Genomic DNA, 13,099 nt, shown 5'->3' with positions numbered 1-13,099 from the left:
ATCTGGCCTGTTTTTAATGCTTATTGAGTTATTTTCTAATTTTGCTAAAGTGGGTTTTCTCACCCATTTGAAACAGTGCTCTAAACAACAGAAACCCAGTATCTCGCAGTCTGGAGGCCGGAAGTCCAAGATCAAGGTGTCTGCAGGGTTAGTTTCTCCGGAGGGCTCTCCTTGGCTTGTGGACGGCCACCGCACGCTGTGTGGTCACGTGGCCTTGCCTCTGCGCCTGCGTCCCTGGTGTCTGTCCCTCTCGTGAGGATCACAGTCCTGTCAGATTAGGGCCACCCTGTGGCCTCGTTTAACTTCATCTCCTCGTTAAAGGCTCTGTCTCAGTACAGTCACACTGCAGGGGTTAGGGCTCCAACATACAAACTGGTGAGAGGGGACAGGTCAGTCCCTTACAGGGATGACTTATTCCAAAGAGTCTTTTTTTGTCTGGCGTCACACTTCCTCTCCCGTCTCTCTCTCCCTCCCAGGTGGGAACACAGCAGGGTCACTAGTCGCCAAGGCTCCAGGGTCAAACTAAATATGGTTTCCCCGTTCTGTAAGAGAATCCCAAACAGGCAAGATGTATGCAAACCGGAAGAAATCTCCCCTCCCTCTGCCTCTAGCTCCACCACACAGGCCTACACACCCTGACCCACAGCAAGAGGTGTTGGACCTCAGAGAAGGAATGGCTGCCAGAAGCATGCTTTTTTTAAAGCCCTGTTTTCCATACAGTTGAGAAATTCTTTACTGCGTAGCACCAGCACTTTGTGCCTTCACTGAAGGCTCAGAGTCGATGCCCAGATGCATCTTGGCTCACGGTGGCAGGGCCAAGTTCTCTGGTTGGTTTTAGAAACTGTAATTTACATCTGATGTGGCTGTAGCGAGGCAGCCCTCACACACACACCTTTGCTTGCCTGTTCGAGGAGCTGTGTAAGTGAACCTGGGGTGGGGTCACAGGGAAAAGGACACCTGTGACTGGCACTGCCCTCGGGAGGTGCCAGGCACCGTGCCGTGTGCATTGTGGGCGTCCTCTCACTCAGCCCCCCTGAGGGCACGAGGTCATGCCATCACCAGCTCCATTTTATAGATGTAGAAGCTGAGGCCCAGGAAGTAGGTGTGCTTTGTAGCCAAGATTCCACCCAAGGACTTCACTTATGTCTTTAACCCTCAGACCGTGTAGTCCATGGACATGAGGGAGGCACATGGGGGTGCATATTGCCCTCCCCCCACCCCACCCCCTGCCTGCTTCTTCTGAAGAGCACTTTCTGCTCAAGGGGAGCAGTCCCTCCGTCTACCGTCAGCACTTGGCTGAGCACCAAAAACACCTGGAAGGCAAGGCTGTCATAAACAGGAGCAAAGGAACCCAGCGTCCCCCAGGGGCCGCCGCCCCACCTTGCCTCTCCCTGCCCCCAGGTGTGCCTGCATCGATGTCCGGCACGCGCACAAGGCCTCCAGGAAGTGGACCCTGGAGATGGACGTGGCACTCGTGCAGTACATCAACCGGCTGTGCCGCCACCTGGCCATCACGCCCGCGCGTCTGCATCCCCACGAGGTGTATCTGGACCCCGCAGATGCCGCTGACCCCAGAGTGGCCTGTCTCCTGAGTATGTGGACCCAGGGGGATGCCTCTCAGGGACCACCCCCTGGGCTGCCCTGTGGGGACCTCACCCATGATGGCACAGGGGGTGTGCAGATGGACTCAAAGCCCTTTACACGCCCATTAAACAAATCCTTAGAAACACTTACTGTGAACCAAGTGGGTAAGGAAAGAGAGAGAGAAAGACAGGAGGCTGTGATTGTGGCCAAATTAAAGTTTGTGAGGACTTATTATGTGCTCCTCGCAACCACACCAAGCAGCAGACCTAGGAGTGTGGTGGCTGGGAGACAAGACCCCCGCCACCACACCCAGGACCCCGCTGCCTAGAAGTCACCTTGGATGCCAGCCTCGTGTCGGGGGTAAGAGGCCATCTGGTAGCCTGTGTTGGAGGCACAATCCTTAATGACAGGACAGCGGCATTTTTTATCAAAACCAGGAATGCACAGAAAAATAATACACACACAAAAATGGACACTCTCCAGAAATCCACCCCTGGAGAGGGTGCCCTGTCATAACACAGCAGGCCCCGGGCTGGCTTTGGGGCTTTTGGTGCCCATGTGCTCCTCAGACCCCTCAGTCTGCTCACTCTCATCAGCCACACGTCCGAGCCCTCGCTCTCTTGCGGGTGCTGCGACAGTGAACATGAGCAAGAAGCTGTCCCAACGTCAGTCTCACTGTCAGGGAGGGGATGCGTGTGAGGGCGGAAAAGGACAAGTCAGTGTGCCCGCATCAGTTTCCGGTTTTGATGTGTGATGTCACACTGAGGGGAGCTAGGTGAAAGGTACACTTCCTTTAAGCCTATAATTATTTGAAAATTAAAAGTTAAAAACAGTATAGCATGCAGCCTTGGCAGAGCCCCAGAGTTGGCCGAGGGGACCCACGAGTTCCTTGAGAACCCAGGCCTCGCCCTTTGCTTCCGCCTGGCCCTCACTCCCTCACCAGCAGCCTCTGGCTCCTCCTGGTGACCAGGCCCCCCAAGGGATTCACAGACAGACGGAGAGTCGAGGCTCACCAGACCGAGCCCCGCCTGACCGCCCCTGCCCACTATGCCCCGCAGATGTGCCTATCGAGAGCCTGCGCCTGCGCTTCGCCCTGCTGCAGTCCCTCAACACCACGCTCGAGACCTTCTTCCTGCCGCTGGTGGAGCTGCGCCAGACACCCATGTACAGTCACAGCATCGCCGCCCTGCTCAAGGAGGCCAAAGGTCAGTGCCCGGCCGCCAACAGATTGTCCCCCCAGCTCGCCCCCCAGGAAGAGACTGCACGATGCACAGGGGACAGCCTCGGGGTGACTGGGGTGGGGGAAGCCACCCATCCCGTCCCAGCCTCTCCTGCCTTCCTCCCTCCAGGGCTGATCTTTTACGACACGAAGGTGACCGTCATGAATCGGGTGCTGAATGCCACGGTGCAGAGGACGGCTGACCACGCGGCACCAGAGATCACTCTGGACCCTCTGGAGATCGTGGGAGGTGAGATGAACCACGCAGACCAGAAAATGCAGGCAGCAGCACCTGGCTAGTTGATTTCTTACATGTGAAAAAAGCCTCTAGAAGAGGATGTGGGAGCTGCTTTGACAGTTCCTCGTGGGTGGGGGTGCTCCTGACGCTCTGCTCTGAATCCCAGCCTGTGGCTCCCTGTCTAGTCTGTCCAGAGCTCACTGTTCTCAGGGGGTAGGAGGAGGGGTGTCAGCAGCACAGGCCGCGCCTCAGTGCAGGGGGTGGTAGGAGAGGTGGGCTTTGCTTTGGTCGTGGACCTGCCAAATTCTGGGCTCAGGCACCAAAGCAGAGGGGAGGCTGGATGTTGGGGAGGTAGCCAGGAGTCTCCCTTACAGCACATGACCAGAGAGATGTCAGGAGGGGCATGAGCCGGGGAGTGAGAGGAGCCCGGGTGTATCCCCGAGACACGTGACAGGATGGGAGGGGCTGCCATGTGGAGAACAGGGGCATGGGCTCCTTGAGAGGAACCCCCCATGACGGAGATGTGACGACTGAAGATGTTCCAGGAGTCGAGGGGAGGCAGGGGCTGCTCCAGGGGGTGGGGGACATGGGAGCAGTAGGCAGGGCCCGGCCAGGAGGCTTTCCTGTCCTGGGAGGCAGGAGGCGAGAGGTGGCCGCTGGGAGGTTTCAGCACCTCCTCTTTCTCGTTCCAGGGGAGATCAGAGCCTCTGAGAACTCCTACTTCTGCCAGGCAGCCAGGCAGCTAGCTTCAGTGCCCTCCTCCCAGCTCTGCGTCAAACTGGCGAGTGGCGGCGACCCTACCTATGCCTTCAACATCCGCTTCACGGGGGAGGAGGTCCATGGCACCAGTAAGTGGAGTCCTGGGCCAGTTCAGGGTGGAGGCCATGTGTAGAGTGTGAAATTCCTGGGGTTACTGTTAAACAGCCAATATCTTCCCCACTAGCAAGAGGGAAGCCACATACTCATTACCCTGCTCTACACACAGAAGCCAGGACTGCCCCCGAGTGACGAGTGGTCCCAGGTTCTGCAAACCCAGCCCCCCTGGACTTGCCCCTGTCCTCTGGGGAGTGGTGCTACTGCTGGTCTAGGACTTCAACCTTGAGCCATGCAGGCTCAGGGACCCGGTTTCTGATCAGTGTTAGGGGTGCATCTCTGGCACAGTGGACCCAGGAGAGACGCCCTCAGTGTGGATTGGACTTACTTTCCAGGAAGAGCCCTTGGCTGAGGGGTTGGTCGGGCTAAAAGCTTGTATGTGCCCCATAAGAGACAGGGGTCTGGGAAACCCTTGATCAAAATGGCACCTTCTGCCATTTCACACTGCAGGGATGAGGGACAGCGACTCAGAAAGTGCTCCCTCATGGTCCTCATTTAAGCTCGACATTCCGAAAATGCCTCCCACACTGGGTGGGAGAATCAAGTTCTTTCACTGGGCACCCTGGGCAGGAAAGCTGTTCAGCGACGCCATCTCCCATGCCTGCCCTGATCATGGCACACATTCCTGCAGCAGCCTTCCCTCTGGCCGGCGCCGTGGCCTCCCCTGGGTACACCTTACTCGGAGGCTCTCTGAGGACAGCTCTTTTCACTGAGAGAACAAGCCAGGCCCAGGCTCAACAGCTTATACTCCTCCTGACCCCAGCACTGCTGTGCTTTAAAGATGGGGAAACTGGGGCTTCCCCAAAGTCAGCTGGCTCACTGGGGTTCAAACCCAGGCCTGTCCGATTCTGTCCCAGCCCTTGGCGGCTTCAGCAGGCAGGAGTCTCCTGCTTCTCCGTGGAAGCTATGAGGGCCAGGCCTTGACATCTGTCTCCAAGAAAGTCCTCCGCACACACAGCTCTGCTCGGAACGTCCAGACCCGAGGGCACTGACGGCTGCCCAGGGGAGGGTGGAGGAGACCAGCCACAGACAGGAGTTTTGTGACGCCCAGGGGCACGTGTGAAACGGCAGCAGGAGAGGAGCTGATCACTGCCCATTGCCCATCGCACTGTATCTGTGTGTCTGCCCATGTATCTGTGTTCTCACTGAACACGCCGAGCCCTGGGCTTGGCGAGAAGCCGTGCTGAGGAAGCCGGGGGCCCTGCTCTTGGCCCAGCACAGAGGGTGGACACAGGTCCCCCAAGTCCTGACTGATACGTGTCAGCTTGCAGCCATGACAGCTGACCCACGAAGGATCTGCCTTTGATCTCGTGGACTCCCCAGAACTAGCCTGGGAGGTGGGTGTAGTGATGGCCCCTATCAGCTAGGTGGAGGGGTGGAGGCTGGCCTCAGCAGTGATGCAGTTTCCTGGGAGCCGCCAGCCAGTTAGTGGCCCCTCAGGTTTGAACCCAGGTCCCTCAGCCCTCGGGCGGGGTCAGGGTGTCCGGTGGGGACAGGGCCTGTGGGCAAGGGGTCTGAGAGGCTCCTTCCGTCCGCAGGCGGCTCCTTCCGCCACTTCCTGTGGCAGGTGTGCAGAGAGCTGCAGAGCTCCTCGCTTTCCCTCCTCCTGCTGTGCCCCAGCTCCGCCGTCAACAAGAACAAGGTGAGACATGGGGCCTGAGCCCCACGGGCAGCTCCCTGAGGGGTGGGCCTCAGCTCTGCACCTTCCACAAGCCCCTGTGGTCCATCCCTCACCCCTGCCTCGGCTTCCAGGGCAAGTACATCCTGACCCCCAGCCCCATCACCTACGGGGAGGAGCAGCTGCTGCACTTCCTGGGCCAGTTGCTGGGGATCGCCATCCGAGCAGACGTCCCCCTCCCCCTGGACCTCCTGCCCTCCTTCTGGAAGACGCTGGTGGGCGAGCCCCTGGACCCTGACCAAGACCTGCAGGAAGCAGACGTACTCACCTACAATTACGTCAAGAAATTTGAGAGTGTAAGTGAAAAGCGCTTTTTTTTTCTGGGGGGCCGTGGGCTCTGGAGCAGTGCCCCTGCCCCGTGTCTGTTGGAGGAGGTGTCAGCTGACCCCCCCACCCCCCACACAGATTGAGGCTCCGCGGGGCAGGTCCCCGCTGCCAGGCTGTCTGTAGTCCCCTTAGCTACCACTTGAGGGCAGCTGGTACATGGGAGCCGCAAAGCCAGGGGCTGGGATGGCATCTGACTTCTCAGCAGAAAGTGGCCCACAATGAATTGCTTTAAGGGTCAAAGCAGGACACCTCCCAGGGGCTGGGGGTTATGAGTCACTGCCAGGTGCTGCTCTGAGAGGCCCTCCCAGAGCCGTGGGTGGCGCCAAGGGCCTGAGGCAGGCAAGGGATATAAGACGGTGTCCAGGCAGACAGTCCAGCCAAGGCTTCCGTCTAGAGGGTATGGGCAAGGCCCCAGAGGGTGCCAGGAGACAGAACCACCCCAGGGTTGGTGGGGGAGGCAAACGAACCTCCTTTGGGGTGCCCACAGCCTTCACCGCCCCAGAGCCACAGGCTGTTCTCCTCCAGGTGGCCCCGCATGCACTTCACTGTGCCGCACGGGGGAGGGTTGCCCGTGTACCTTCCACAGGTGGGATTAAGTCAGGGTTCTCCGGTGACAAGTGACAGGAAACCCCAACTTTTTAAAAAAATGATTTGACCTTAAAACTGAAAGTATAGATATAGATTCAGACAGAGCTGAATCCAGGTGCTCCAATAACATCATCAATGACTTGTCTCAGGACGCCCCAGCAGTACAAGGCTCACCCTCCTTACGCCATGCCCGCACCAGTGAAAGAGGGAGGCTGTCATTTGGTCTTGTTAGCCAGGCCGTGGTCAGTGCCCAACCCTGAACCGAGGGCATGGCTGACGGCCCAGGCCAGTGCCACCTACCTGTTCATGGTGGCCAGGGTCACCCCGCCCCACAATACCCAGTGTTTGTCCCCAAACGGGGATGAGGTTCTATCACTGGGGATCTGGGCAGCAGGGCAGTGGTCAGCCCCGCTCTGCCATGCCCTTCCTGCAGATCAACGACGAGACGGAGTTGGAGGCCCTGTGTGCCGAGATCGCCTCCCAGCACCTGGCCACCGAGAGCCCCGAGGGGCCCAACAAGCCCTGCTGCCGGTTCACCTACCTGACCATGACCGGCGAGGAGGTGGAGCTGTGCAGCCGCGGCCGGCACATCCCCGTGGCGTGAGTGCAGGGCCTCGGACGGGGACAGGCGGCTTTCCCGGGGGAAGACAGGAGGCAGGACAGGGGGTGCTGGGAAAGATGGTGGAGTATCTTCAGTGGAAGGACCGTATACAGAAACACCGGCTCTGGGGCGGGTGACACCCAGAGCAGGAGAGGAATTCCCTGAGCTGCCAGCAGCCTCCTGAGTGTCATCCCCTGCCCATGCCCCAGGTGGGAGAACAAGGACATCTACGCGGCTGCCATCCGGAGCCTGCGGCTGCGCGAGCTGCAGAACATGGAGTGTGTGACGGCCGTGCGCGCAGGCCTCGGGGCCATAATCCCCCTGCAGCTGCTCACCACGCTCAGCCCGCTGGAGATGGAGCTGCGCACCTGCGGCCTCCCGTACATCAACCTCGAGTTCCTGAAGGTCGGTGGCCAGGCCAGGCTGGCGGGCGCATGCAGCCTGTCGTCTGTACAGTATTCCTGTGTCCTGACGCTCTGTCCCCTCATGTAAGAGAGGAGCCGTGCTCATCCCTATCTCACTGCTGAGTAAACGGAAGCTGAGGTCACTTGCCCAGGGTCACCCAGCCAGGAAATGGCAGATCACCTGCCTCCAGAGCCTGTGAATTAAGCCACCAACCAGAGGTGAAGCCCCTCCACTGCTCAGCTTGGCCTGCTTTCGCCCATGCCAGCTGGGAGACCTTGCCCAAGTGACCTCACCTCTAACAGAAGCAGTGGCAGGACCCACCCAGTGGGGTCAGTGGGGTAACGTAGGTAGAACCCCTGCTGCCGAGCCTAATGGGTAGGCCAGAGTCATGCAGGCTCTTGTTACCACTGCCTTTGCAGTCCTTGTCATAGTTGTGACCTCCTTGTGTCCTGCGGTCATCACCACACCCTGGGGTTGGGTGGGAGGCTGGGTTAGCAGAGGCCCAGGCCTGCTCACGTCTGGGGCCTCTCTCCACAGGCCCACACCATGTACCAGGTGGGGCTGATGGAGACTGACCAGCACATCGAGTTCTTCTGGGGGGCACTGGAGATGTTTGCCCAGGAGGAGCTGTGCAAGTTCATCAAGTTTGCCTGCAACCAGGAGCGCATCCCATTCACCTGCCCCTGCAAAGACGGGGGTCCTGACACGGCCCATGTGCCCCCGTACCCCATGAAGATTGCCCCCCCGGATGGCACAGCAGGTACTAGCCTCTCCTGTCACATTCCAAGCAGGGACACTCGGGCCCTGTTTGGAGCTGGGGCTGCTAGGCACTGCATGAAGGGAGGACAATGGACAGGTACCCCCGAACACCACACCCCAAATGTAAATGAGAGGTGCAGGAGTGTGGGGGTCGTGTGCTTTCCAAACCTGACTTTTCGCCAAGTGGCAGCACAGGCCCAAAGTTGACATATCCTTTGAGATTTTCAAAGCTTAGAATCCAGATATGTTGTCATCTTTTGACTTTTAAATGCAGCAAAAAATTTTAAATTTTTAAAATTTTTTAAATTTTTAAATTTTTAAAATTTTTAAAAATTTAAAATCCAAAGAAAACTCTTTGCTGGCCAGACCTTCCTGTCACAGGTCAGCCATCTGGGGCCTGTGCTGCTCTTTCCTCCCCCAGAATCTCCTCCTGCCTCACCCCAGCCTCCCAGCCCCTCCCCCTCCACCTGATAAGTGGGCCTTGGGGTTGTCTTAAGAGCTGCCCAGAGAGGCAAACCTGGAGGCGGAGGGGCCTGCCAGTCCCCCTGGGGGTCCTTGCTCTAATGCTGTTCTCTCCTGTAGGTTCCCCAGACTCTCGCTACATCCGAGTGGAGACCTGCATGTTCATGATCAAGCTTCCCCAGTACTCCTCGCTGGAAATCATGCTGGAGAAACTACGCTGTGCCATTCACTACCGCGAAGACCCCCTGAGTGGCTGAGGGGAGGGAGCCAAGGTTAGGCTGTCACCGAGGCTCTGCTCTGCTGGCTTGGGAAGCCTGCTGCTGCGGGCACACCCCTCCAGGGCCCTGCGTGAGGAGTTGGCGACATTTTGCTTTTCCGAACTTTTGTCCACATTCCAGGGCCTCCTGGAAGACTTAACCTTATGTATTTGTACGTTTCGTGATGGGTTGGTTCTTTTGCTACCTGTTTGTGGTATGTTGGTAGGATAGTTTAGTTCCCAGACAGCTCGTGTCTCATTTGATCTTCCTGGACATTTTCCTTCGTGGCCACCAGGTTCTGACGCTACGTCACAGAACCACCCAGCAGGAAGCTGGTAGTGAGATGCTCTCAGCCCGCAGAGTGCCCTGTTCGCGTCTCCACAGACAAGTCTGTGGCCAGCCCTGCCTTCCGCCTCCAGCTGGCGTTTCTGCCGGACATGGCTCCTGCAGGCCTCCTTCCAACTTGAAATGGTTGGGCCAGTGACCCAAACATGGGAGACACACATAGGGAGTTTTGTGTGTTGATCTTCCGGCTGTAGACGCTTGTCTATGGTCTGGGTTTTTCTGAGGAAAAGCCCACCGTGGTTCGCCCTCCCCTTCCCACCCAGACAACCCTTCTGCTCTCCGACTCCCCTGGGCCCAGCCTGACAGGCTCCCGCTGAGTGCTGCTTAGGAGCGGATGACCGAAGGGATCCCTCCTGACCTTAGTCCAGAGTCAGGCCAGGTGTGTCCCAGCTCAGGAGCTGAGAAGAGCCCGGGAGCTGAAGGAACAGAGCTCAAGTGGGGGCATTTTTCCGGGACTCTGAACATGAAAGCACATGACTCTGGCCTGCCCCCCCAGCCCGCCCCGTCTGTCCTCAGAAACGGCCCTTCCTCACTATGGTGTTTGTGATGTGAGGAGCAGCGGAAAGGCCACACCCCATTTTCAAAAGAGCTGTCTGAGGTGCTCTTCTCCATTCGGGGTCTACTTCAGTGACTAAGACCTTCAAATCCAGATGGAGACGCCGGGTCCTTCCGCCCCTCTGGCCAGGCCCGCCCTGCACCCCCTCCCTTCCCCACGTGAGTGTGTGCCAGGGCTGAGCTGCCGCAGCTGCCTGCAGCCCCGGTGCATCTGTGCCCGAGTAGGTCTCTGTCCAGTGGTACTTTGTTCGAGAGCAGCATACGCCATCCTATTGGACCATGTCATTTTTGGACCTTGCCAGTTCGTGCAAAATCACATCACTGTATTTATTGTAAAATATTGTGAATATTGGAAGTTCTGCGTGAGTGCTGTCTAGAAGGCTTTGGAGTGTGAGTGCTGGTGAGAGAGAGGATTTGCTCTTCCTTTCTCGGCTGTGGCCCTGGCCTGTTGGAAAGGTGTGGATTTTAGAGTTAAAGGCATTAGCATCCACCGCCTCCCTGTTCTTCTTAGGAAATGCATTAAGGACCATTATAGAAACGATTCCCTGACCTAAGGAAAGGATAAACCTGGATGAATTGTTCCAGTCGCATCAGTTACATTTGATGCAGGATTAGTCATGTCTGGAGGTGCCTGCTACCAGTTTCCCTGACTGGAAGGAACACGGTCGGCCGCTGCCTCCTGGGGGCCATAGCCCCCTTGACTGGGGGTCTCGCAGGACATAGTCCTGACAACAAGGATCCTTTTATTTCATTTCTGCATAATGAAAGAGCCTTTGGATTTACTAAAAGTGGTTTTTCCTCCCTGTATTTTTAAATCTTTGTCCCCCCCCCCCCCATCCTTCCCATCCCTTGAATGGACTCTGAATTGTCAGCTACCTCCCCAAGAGGAAGCTTTGTTGGCCCATCTCTTGACTAGATGACAGCTGTGAGTAAGGTATCTGCTGCTAACACGACTGCTTCTCCCAGAGAACACATTGAGGTCCAGACAGATCCAAACCTTGGTCCTAAAAAATGTGTGCTGTAAAGTTACTTGATGTATATTTATTATAATTATTTATGGTTGCATCTAACAAACTTTTCATTCAGTTTGATGCTATTTACACCACTGCTGTGTAAAAGAAGCTCATGACAGGAAAAGTCACACCAATAAATAACCTTCATCTAATTTTGATTTACCTTAAGAGTTGTGTGGTCATCTACTCTTGCTGAGAACATTCAAAGGCTAACATCCTTGAATGGCTCTGATGCTTGAGGGTTACCAAGCGGCTAGAAATTAAAAGTGTTTCTAATTATTATGGTCTCTTTGCACTTAGTGTGATTCTTAACTCCATTATGCTTATAAATGACCTGTTGCTCCCCAACTCGACCCCTTAAGTCTGTGGTTTTTTTTTAAGTTTTCTTTTTTTTTTTTTGATGTGGATTTTTTAAAAAAGTCCACATTTATTGAATTTGTCACAATATTTTTTCTATGTCTTGGATTTTGGCCACGAGGCATGTAGGATCTTAGCTCTCCAACCAGGGATGGAATCTGCACCTCCTGCATTGGAAGATGAACTCTTAACCAGTGGACCACCAGGGAAGTCTCTCTGGTTTTCATATAGGAAGTCTGATCGAAGGGATGGAAATCCAAGGTCAAAGGTAAACCTACCCCTGCAGGTCTTGCCAACTCCTTGTCCTGGAGCTGGTCTATACTCTCATCTGATGTGAGGATTTTCCTCAAGTGGACAGTTGCACTGGAAGAGTCTGGGCCTCTCCTAGACCACGTGTCCTCCCTTGGGCACAGGCAGTGGATTTAGAACTACTTTGTGCAAAAGGAAAATGCAGGGAAGAGGGAAGGACTTAGCTCAGAACTACCATCCAGGAGCAACGCTCTGCCTTCTTGTCCCATGTCCATCACACACATACTCCCTGCCACACCACACACACCCTACACACACAGCACATATAACATACATGCCCTCTGGTCTGCATTCAGGAGACTACAGACCCATTTAATTCTCATTCTCTTGACTCCACCTTCTTTGTACTCAATAAATGCTGTTAGTGGTTGTGTCCTACATATTTATTATACAAAGATTAAGAACCCTGTTGGACGAGGAACAAGCAACTTTCCTCTCTTCTCCAGTTTGTTGCTTCAGGGTGCTAGAAGCAGAGAAAAAAACAAGCACTCGCAGCAGAGAGAAGACTCTCATCAGACACACAAAGCCAGAGAATATGACACCTCCGTTGTCACACCTAGGATTCTCCTGCTGGCCCATCAGTCCAGTTCAGTCGCTCAGTCATGTCAGACTCTGCGACCCCATGGACTGCAGCACGCCAGGCCTCCCTGTCCATCACCAACTCCCAGAGTTTACTCAAACTCATGTCCATTGAGTCGGTGATGCCATCCAGCCATCTCTTCCTCTGTCATCCCCTTCTCCTCCCGCCTTCAATCTTTCCCAGCATCAGGGTCTTTTCAAATGAATCAGTTCTTCACATATGGTGGCCGAAGTACTGGACTTTCAGCTGGCCAGGATGGTGGAGGCCATTTCCTTTTTAAAAGTTGTCTCAAATATATTCAGAATTACACCATCTAATGATGAGAACATATCTGGTCTCATTAGTTATATCAGGGGAATGCAAATTAAAATCACAATGAGCATACTGCACCACCAGCAAAAGGGCTAGAAAGATAGCACCATGGTTGGGGAAGACGTGGAACCAAGAGAACTCTCATGCACTGCTGGGGGAATGGACCCTACACCTGCTTTAGTTGTCCTGGTTCCTCCTCTGAGACCAGCAAGTCCACTCCTGGGTGTAAATCCAGTAGAAACACTTCCCCAGGGGTCCAGTGGCAAAGACTCCGGGCCTCCACTGCAGGATGAAACGGGAGAAGCCCACAACCAAGAATACTTTACCCAGAAAGGTTCTCGTTCAGATTTGGTGGAGAAATCGAAAGCTTTACAGAGAATTCAGAAAAAGTTCAGAGAATTCAGCACTACCAAACCAACCTTGTAACATACTAAAAGAACATCTCTAGCTGGAAAAGGGCAAAACTAGAAAACAGCAAATAATGAATGGAAAAGCTCACTGGCAAAGGCAAACCTACAGTAAAGGTAGAAGATCATCCATACACAAATAGGATTTCAAAACCAGCAAGCATGAGGGAGAGTCAAATGCAGGACACAGAAAATGCATTTGAAATTAAGATACCAGCAACTTAAAATAG

General features: G+C 55.2%; 1 protein-coding gene across 5 annotated transcripts in view; it reads left to right on the top strand.

Annotated features, from left to right (window-relative positions):
* HECTD4 (HECT domain E3 ubiquitin protein ligase 4) overlaps positions 1-11,183 on the top strand; it is a 170,985-nt gene extending 159,802 nt beyond the window's left edge. For all 5 annotated transcript variants that reach the window (XM_065905048.1, XM_065905046.1, XM_065905047.1 and 2 more), the window contains exons 67-76: positions 1,402-1,592; positions 2,643-2,789; positions 2,934-3,053; positions 3,734-3,889; positions 5,453-5,556; positions 5,667-5,888; positions 6,941-7,107; positions 7,318-7,513; positions 8,051-8,273; positions 8,855-11,183. In XM_065905048.1, the coding sequence (XP_065761120.1) occupies positions 1,402-1,592; positions 2,643-2,789; positions 2,934-3,053; positions 3,734-3,889; positions 5,453-5,556; positions 5,667-5,888; positions 6,941-7,107; positions 7,318-7,513; positions 8,051-8,273; positions 8,855-8,991 (1,663 nt within the window). In that variant the 3' untranslated portion in view covers positions 8,992-11,183. The remainder of the gene's footprint in view (positions 1-1,401; positions 1,593-2,642; positions 2,790-2,933; positions 3,054-3,733; positions 3,890-5,452; positions 5,557-5,666; positions 5,889-6,940; positions 7,108-7,317; positions 7,514-8,050; positions 8,274-8,854) is intronic.
* The last annotated feature ends 1,916 nt before the right edge of the window (positions 11,184-13,099 follow it).

The sequence above is a fragment of the Muntiacus reevesi genome, chromosome 13, assembly GCF_963930625.1.
Source record: "Muntiacus reevesi chromosome 13, mMunRee1.1, whole genome shotgun sequence".
Classification (NCBI taxonomy): domain Eukaryota; kingdom Metazoa; phylum Chordata; class Mammalia; order Artiodactyla; family Cervidae; genus Muntiacus; species Muntiacus reevesi.
The sequence above is the reverse complement of the archived record's forward strand: the minus strand, read 5'-3'. Positions and strand labels throughout refer to the sequence as shown.